Source organism: Austrofundulus limnaeus, unplaced genomic scaffold (assembly GCF_001266775.1).
Source record: "Austrofundulus limnaeus strain Quisiro unplaced genomic scaffold, Austrofundulus_limnaeus-1.0 Scaffold115, whole genome shotgun sequence".
Taxonomy (NCBI): Eukaryota; Metazoa; Chordata; class Actinopteri; order Cyprinodontiformes; family Rivulidae; genus Austrofundulus; species Austrofundulus limnaeus.
In genome coordinates, this window is record NW_013952517.1 from 507,734 (window position 1) to 517,034 (window position 9,301).

The window sequence follows — 9,301 nt, forward strand, 5'->3', positions numbered from 1 at the left end:
CACACACACACACACACACACACACACACACACACACACACACACACACACACACACACAAAGATAAAAATACTCAAAAAAGCTTTTGCAATTTTTCCCTCAGCCTTCATATGAGAGAAAATAGTAAAGGAATACATTTTAAACCTAATATGTCATGGGTAGAGTGTGGAATGAAGGAATGCTCCCATTCATGCAGTGTATAAATAATAAACAAGGCCAGTGTGGATGAAAAAAAATAATCCATGTAGGAGAGCTCCTGCTGGATTTTATTCATCTAACAAAAGTCCTACATACATTTAAACAAATATATATGTGCCATGTCATTTATGCAAATGAGAACAAACCTCCTGAGATGTTTGATCAGACGGATGGACTCAAATCTATCACTAAACAGATGGCATAAATGTGTTTATAGCTGCAGCTGAAATAGCCCACAGATACAAAAAGACCATCTGGATACTTGTGGGTTTTCCAGCATTTTCAACCATCTTTTATTATCAATCACCATCACAGGATGTAATCATTCCAAATGATCGTATTAATATATATAATCAACCAGAACTACCAGGTTATATAAACTAAATAATTGTTGCATATAAAACAGGGGGCATGAAAATGTAATGTTCAACAAACATCATTCCAATTTCCAGCTTTAATTTCCCTTGTTAATGACACCACTGCAATACCTGCAATGTTATGTGCATTAAGACCATTTGGCCAAAAGAGAATTTTTTTTTCATCTAAACAGACAAATATAATTTAAACCTACACCAACATGCATTGTTTCCAGTCAGTCAAAACTTACCGGTAAGTTCAGACCATTTACCATTTTACCACTTGCATTTCTGAACAAAGATTTGCTAAGAAATGACTAAGTTGACGCCATTTTAATCAAACCTAGAAAATTATTTTAAGCTTGAGCTGAAGATGTTATGCTCAGTATGTGTAGTAAATAATGTTAAACTAGTAGAACTGCATTTAACTTAAAATAAATTGAGTTATTACCATCTCAAATTGTACCAGATGTTCATCAGTTGGAAGTTATAAGGTTCAGTATAATCTGTCCTGTGGTTCTTGAGATATTTTGCTAACAAAGGCGAAAACATTGTCTGCATTATGCCTTAGAACAATTCAATGTTTAAAATTTTATGTTTTAGAAATTTGTTAAAATGTTAAGTGCAGGTTTTGAGTTGATCTCAAACTCCAAACCAGAGGAGCCCAAAGTGGGGCCCGCGGGCCAAATTTGGCCCGCCAAGCCATTTGATTTGGCCCACCAATAGTTGCCAAAGTTTCAAGGTTGTAACCTGTTATCCTATGTAGAAACATAGTATTTCCATTGGTCAAATGACTYTATAAAAGGGCTGTAGTGAAGGTRTTCATTTATAGTGCTGACTTTATCTTTGATTTATTAGGATTAAACATGAAACATGAAATGACAACAAGAAATATTTAGATCAGATTTAACCCCACATGTAGATTTGCACACTTTATAAGGCCACAAAAACACATATTTTATCAATTTATGAAATGTCCCATGTTTATGAAATGTCCCATGAGCCTTTGCTACTTGAGGGTATGGCAGACTTTCTCCAAGTGCACAGACTAAAACAAAAGAGGGCCATTGCACAGCTTAATCGTTAAAAATAAAGGACTTTACTTTAAAAAGTATTTGTATTTCATGTATTATATTACTGTATTTGGCCCGCAGCCCTGGATAGATTTTCATTTTGGCCCTCTCGGGGAAAATGTTTGGGCACCCCTGCTCTAAACAGTTTTGGGAAGGAGTGAATTACAGACCAATATTTCATAAATTTAAAATGAAGTCAAGCTCATCCCACAGTCTCAACAAACCCAAAGCAACACAGCTCCCATGTTGTTGTTACAGTCTGTGTGAAGTTTTACATGCAGAAAAACAGCATCTTCATAACTTCATCAAGTAACAGCAGCAAAGTTGTGGGAACAGACCTCACTCAACTGCTTCTTATCAATTATATATTTTGCAATAATATTCCACAGATAACGTCCTCCAGTGGCAGGTGTTCTCTAAATCGGGGGTACCCAATCACTTGGCCAAAACCTGGTCCTGGAGGGTACAAACCAGAAGAAATTGCTGCAGTTAAAAATAAATGAATAAATAAATGTGGACATGCTGGGCAAAACCACACAAACATTCCCCTAAAGTGTTAACCTATGAGCTGACAGCTCAGCTGATTCCCCTCTTCACGCCTAACTGAGAGTCTAATAAAGGGCAAACTATTTAAAATGTTTTTACTGTGGTGCACTTGGTGCCTCCTCTGCAGATCTGTTTTTTTTCCTTTTACCACCAACCTAGATCCTCCTGTCACAGTGTCTGACCTTATAAATGTCCTGTCTGTTTTCATTGATCCTTGCTCTGTTTCTTTTCTCTTTTTTTACCCTTTAGGGTGTTTGCTGCTTTCTTTGCCCTTGGTTTGGAACAATTGGAAGAAACAGTTTGCGAAACCTTTGAAAATGGTGGGATTTTGAGATTTAAGAACCAAAAATGTGATTTTATGTTTGCTGCAGTTAAATATATAAATATTATCAGGCTAAATATTATTTCAGCAGTACATTTCAGTACTGATAGCACAGGTTGACATTCTTTTCTGAGGTACAAATAAGTCAGATTATTCTAATCTGAGGCCATCATAGAATTAGATACAGTATGTGAAAACATTTGTTGGCCCAAAATGGTCGACCATCAACTCAACCTCCAAACTTTCCTGAGTGAATGAGCTGCACATTCTTTAAAACAAGGGTCATGCTAACCTACGCTGTTTTGCATAGTGAGAACGTTTGACTTTCCTTTGATGTCCTTCCCTCATGAGATAATGACCGACTGTCAAAGCGACTGAGACAGTTTGCTCTCTGTTCACGGGAGGAGACCAACAAAGAGCTGTACGGCATCAGGACCACCATATGGCTATCTGATCTTTTTGCATGGACCAATCTGCCAAACCTGTTGGAGCTTAGCCGTGTTCTCCACAGGCTCCATTTCAAACACATCGGATATCAGTGAGTCAGRGGGGCGACTGTTCACAGATGCCATCACTTTCCTGCAGTCAGTTCACGATGTCAGATAGGTTAGATATTCAAGAAAAAAAGATTTGTTGCAAATATATGTTTCTTTAGGAGTGATGAAAATAAATATAACAATAGATAGTGAGAAATAGTTGGTGGATTTTTGTCTATTTCTGCAGACTAAAGGCTAACTTTCCAACCAAACGAGGCAGGAATGAAAGTGATATTGATTTCCTTATTCAACACTCAGCAAGATACTATATAGGGAAGAATATTTTGCAAAATGTCACACTGTCCCCCTAAGAAATGACACAGTAGCCACAGCAAAGAATGAGTAAAGCATATTCCCCCTGTACTTGTCTTGTTACAGCGCAGATCATGCCAACCACAATCTAGACACAGTCAAACTTGATCTTTTGTAATTTTCTCCCATTTCAGCTCTGCACACATTCAACACTGACAAGCCAACCACTGATAATGCCTAATTGAATCTTTGCAGCAAATGGTCTCCTGTCGCTACTGGCCCCCCTACCACATTATGACATGCCCAGGTGTTCCATTCCTGACAAATTGAGATTATGACCTGTTTTATAAAAGAAGAGGAAGGAGAAAAAAAATCTAAAACACAAGGTGGGCTCTGTCAGGATATGAACTGCYGTTAATTCCAACTGGAGGCTAAAACAGATAAAAGCCTTGTGGTTAGTTAATGATGATGATCTTGTAGTAAAGATCGATCAGAAATTGACTCTGATAGGTCAATGAGCATCTCAGTCTCACAAAGAAATGAGCACATTCACATCAGAAACAGACAAGTGTGACAGTCCATGGTTAAAACACAAGAGATTTGTTCCTCCGCAGATGTTTTACAAAAAGCAGTGTTCACATCACATGACAGAAACCTCAACCTGTCAGTTCTGTTTTCTACTTAAAACAGGACGTAAAAATAGAAATTAATTAAAATAGGGAGCAGTCAATGAATGTGGAAAAAACAAAGAGCATCGAGAAATTATGACAATTGAAAGACCACAACTCATCTGCAACACACCATAAGAAAAAACAAGTATGTCAAACACAGAAGCTAAGATCAAAACAAAACAAATATTTAGTTACAATTTACATTTTTATAAATAATTGTTTTACATTCCTGAAAATCTGTATTAAGATTGCTTCTAAACAATCCAGTATTGTTGGTATTTGTATCCAAACAGAATCTACAGACTTTATTTACAGCTAACATAACTGTTTGTTTATGGCCAGTAGTGAATAAAAGTTTTGCATCAAGATGCACATGAACAAACACATGTAGGCGATATTTTGACAAAACAAGAGAAAGTCTCATTTCCCCAGATGAGGCCACTTTGTGCCAGAATTTCATTCACCAAATCTGTTCTGAGTGGGCAAGCAGGGAGACGGTTATTGTTTTTCCTCATTAACTGTTATCACGAACATGAACCGAGTAAAAACCCATTTTGAGCACAGATACAGAGAAGGGAGACAAAGGAGAGAAGAGGTCAGGCTTGGAGTTAAATAAAACCTCCTGAGATCAGATCTTTAGAATGACACTCAAGCAAGTCTGAGTTTAAAGGATATTCACACTCAGGCCTGTTTATGCACACAGACAGAGAACGCTGGTTGAAGTGTTTTTACTTTAAAGRAATTAAAGTGTACTCCTGAAGAAATTTATTGGGGTTGTTTACTACTGACTTTTAAAAAGCACTACACAGTTTATAGTCTTTTCTTAGGAGAAACATGATATAGTTTTATAAACCACTGTGTGATTGTTTTTGTGATTCGGTGATTTTATGTACAGACTGGTCTGGATGGCTGGACGACACGGTCACCCAAAGTAGGAAGTATATAAGTAGCTACATGCCTGGACACATATTCAACACAGTGACTGAATGTAATAGAAACACTAGCCGAAACAGGAATTATGTCAAGAGGATTTGACCCAGGAAAAAGATAGTGTTCCCCCTCAGTGATGTCAAGCTTAGTAGACGGGGTCAGATTCTGAAGAAAGTGGTTATAGGTAACACGACTTCCTGGTTTCAGGGATGAAAGCAGAGATGATCTACTGAGCTAATAAACCTGCCTTCAGTCCAGCGCTGGTGACTGTATGAATTCTTTTCACATTCAAACATTCATGCATTGTTGTGTTTCTGTCATAAACACATTATATGGTAAACGAACATGTATTATAATTTCTTTCACTCCCTCAAAACTAAACTATTATTATAAAAACCTGTAAAACTAACTTTACAGTTTGGGGCATTTCTTTTAAACAAAGCATAATAATGTGCTTTTTCTTAACCTTTTTTGTAACTGCATCTTCTAATTAAGGACACTATTAATGACATTTTGTCTATAAATATAGAATCAGAGGTTCTAGATTAGGTGCCGAATATACCAACTAAAAAGAAAAAAAACAGCAGTTAAGATCCTGACCTGTCATATCATGTTTGACAAATTTGCAAAATAAGGCATTATATACATTATATTTAATATATGCAAATCCCTCTTAAGAAAACGGGTTATTTCCTTTAGTGCAGTATACAATATGTCCAGGAAAATTATACAGCCAAGCATCAGGCATAAATGTAGATAAATGTCTACCAATGTCTTTCCTTATGCCATTATAGATTTAACATACTTTGTACTTCTGCTGCCAATTTTCTTCTGTTTGACAAGAATTGATCTTAATTATTTGCAAAAGGTAATTGCTGGTGTAGCATTTGTATTTCTTGGTAATATTTTATGGATTAAAGCATATTTAAAAGAAAAAATATTTACTTCCGCAACGTGATTTGTTCTGTTGATGTGCATCTGCTGTAAACTGATGGTGGCTTCACAGATTTGCAGTTTATGCAGTTTTAAGTAGGTATACTTGAATTCCACTTGTAAATACAGGGATTTATTATGAATGCATTTATGTGCATTAATACATTAGTAATTATAACTTAAGCGCTTGCTGGGCACCTTTTAACCCTATTTATTTACCCATTCACACARGCACACACTCTAAATCTACTTTAAATTAAAAACAGCACATCCAACAGTTCATATAAAGCCACCCCAATGATTAGGAGGAGTGTCTAATTCAATATCTATGGAGTGCATTCAAACAGTGAAGCTCAATCAAAACGTGACCATTTTATCACCACATCAGTGGTCGCCAAATTATAAAAATGCAATTCAGTAATAAGGTATCTTAAGTCTACCAGATGATCCTTGRCATCTGACATCTGTAGGTTGTTTCCTGTTAAACAAACTGGGAGTCAAAATGATAAATGGTTTTTAAAATGAATATGAACATTCAGAATTAACACAATCTGCTCAGTTTCACATGTCTGCCAAACGAAACACACCTGTGAGTGTCATTACCAAGCCTAGTCTAATATTTACTGCTGAAACAGGTGGGTCTTAGTGACCTTTGGGGCGACTCGAACCAACAACGAGGATTAATGTAGTGAGGTCTGTAATTAATGCTGGCATTCCTAAACAGATGAGCATCAACATACCATGGCTGTGATACAACCAATACTTATATTACTGACATAACCTTTTCAATTGACCTAAATTGCACAACTTTACACTAGCTTTTTCTCTTTTATATTATAAATTTACAGAATTTTTTTAAACAATTTGCAATAGGTTATATGTTTGTTTTTTTCCACAAATGGCAGCCATTTTAGTCTTTTTAGACCGTGTTTGAGATATTCGTACTGTATTTGTTTTGTGTGTACATAGTAAACAAAGAAATATAAACCTATTACAGTATGTTCTCAATAACCAGCCTAAGAGAAAATGTGGCACTAAGATTATCTTGTCATATAAATGTGACAGGAATAGATTAATTTTTAAGCTGATTGTTCTCCAGCAGAAAATTGAGAATCCTCTGAAGTTCGGCATAAGCATTTATATATGCATTTTTTTTACATGAATWAGGCTCTAATATTCAAAGGAAATGAGAAAAAGTACCCTGCACACTGCTCTCAGATCTACTAAAGTTGATATGATTTAAAATTTACAAAAGTACAACTAAAAATTGCTAATAAAAAAAATAAAAAAACTGATTTCCTGACATGGTGCTGCCATTTTTAATTATCAAAACATTCTTCAAACACAAACAATGAAGCAATAAGATGATTCTACTGTAATTCATTCGACTGTACACCTGCTATGTGTGCAACCTTATTTTTCATTAAATTGATCTATACAGCCCTTTTATAACCCTTTTTGACAACAAGGTCACCAACAACTCCCCCTTTAACCCTGGAGACATTAAAACCAAGCACTTTCCATTTACTTTTACAGAGCCCTCCACTCTAACCATGTTCTGTGCTTTATGGTTGCACACCCTGGCAGTGAGTTGTTTATCAACAGCCAAACAGAAGCCTTATTAATCAACTTAATCAAGTCATCTGACAGAGTTCAGGAGGCCTAAAAATGTATGTGATTAAGCTTTCCTCTTGTACAGCTTTGCATATTAAACAATAAAAGGTGATGCAATGTCAGAAAATGCAATTGAACCATGAGTTATTCCCAAGGATGTTGGCAAAACAATGATTGACAGTATAAAAGAGAAATTTTAATGTCACTATTGTGCCAATTATTAGACGCTTTCTTCAACAAGGATTTCTTTAAGACGGCTCAAACCAATTAATCTTCTTTCTGATCTTGAAATATCCTTTTTTGTGTCACTATAAAGAAATAACTCTAATCTGCAACAAGGGAATTCAATAATCCCAACGTCAGAAACAAAAGAATTCACTGGCAGACTTTAATCATGTCTTTCTCAGTTTGTAATTGCACAGCAAACATCAAGCAATTCCTTCTCAGTATTCCCCACAATAGAAATGTTTCCCTGAGGCGTTTTTGTTTCCTGTATGTTTCTTCCTACGGGTTTCCTTTAAAACGAGATGATTTGAGAAAAATCACAGGCAACACAAAAACTTGCTGTTGTTTTTCTCCATTTATCTTGTTCTTAGTGTTCAACTAACATAAGTGAAATTTAGGCACAAGTTACCTTTGTTAAAATCTACTCAAATGAAGTGTTTATATAACAATGTACTCTGAGTTAGAGATAGATTTAAACAATGGGAGGGGATCMTTCCTGTGAAATACTGATCTCAATGGACTTGTCTAAAAAAGGTGTTGCAAATTACACTAAAATATGCATGAAACTATTCCTCGGTGCTCAGTTTATCCAACAACAAAACATCCTAAATAACTAATGAAACGTATATTTGAATTAACTCCCAGTCCATTTACATAGACCAGCAGCAGCATAGCATTCAGCAAGATACAGCAAGATTCAACATCAACATTTGCACAACAGCATTTCACATTTCCAGCTATCAGCAGCAATATTCAACAACAGCAGCATTGTCAACATATCATTCAGCCATAAGCAGCAGTATCCAACAAACAACAGTGCAAGCAGCATAATGTTTACCATTCAGCTAGCAGTATTCAACAAACATCAATATATTCAACAAATCACTTAAAGCATTATCAGCAGTGATCTCCAACAAACAGCTGAAATAGCAACATAGCATTTAGCATTTCTTCAACAAACAGCAGCATCAGCAGCATTCAACAATTAGCAACATAGCATTCAGCATTCAATAAGCTTCAACAATTTTCAGAAAATTAGAAGAATGAAGTTACCTAGAATGAAAAGCTCAATGTTTTTTGTTTTGTTTTTTAAACACAGCTTTTTTGGGTTTTAACCTAAAATGGTGCAAAACAAAGTGATCTAGCTGAGATATATATGTCTATACCTTTTTTTCTTTTTAAGAATGGTTGATCATATTTGAATATCAGTTTATATTTCATTGAGATTTTCAGGGGCAGAAAAGTTGGAAGAGTAGGTGTGCCAAAACTTACTCACTTGGTTGTTTCTGGCTGACATCTTGGGTCCCAGGGGAGGTTTTAGCTCCCTGACAGTTGCTCATTCTTCCAGTTTGGCTGTTTAAATGTTATCGACTGGGGAAACAAGAGGAGAAAGAGAAAGAAAGGTTTCAAGGCCATGAGTGCTGGCTGGGACAAAGTGATAGAATTTTATTTGACAGTTGGAAAGCTAATTTAATGCCATCTTCTCTCACCTTGCACTGTAAGACCAGAGCTCAGTTTGCTTTGACCAGTTTGCATTGGAATAGAAATGTGGCAGAGATCTACAGTGGGGAGAACAAGTATTTGATACACTGTTGATTTTTCAGGTTTTCCCACTTGCAAAGCTTGTAGATGACTGTAATTTTAA

General features: G+C 35.9%; 1 protein-coding gene across 1 annotated transcript in view; it reads right to left on the reverse strand.

The window, feature by feature from the left end:
- LOC106521762 (C-type lectin lectoxin-Lio3) overlaps positions 1-9,022 on the reverse strand; it is a 76,536-nt gene extending 67,514 nt beyond the window's left edge. The window contains exon 1 of the mRNA XM_014014475.1: positions 8,929-9,022. Within this exon, the coding sequence (XP_013869929.1) occupies positions 8,929-8,953 (25 nt within the window). The 5' untranslated portion in view covers positions 8,954-9,022. The remainder of the gene's footprint in view (positions 1-8,928) is intronic.
- Positions 9,023-9,301: the final 279 nt, after the last annotated feature.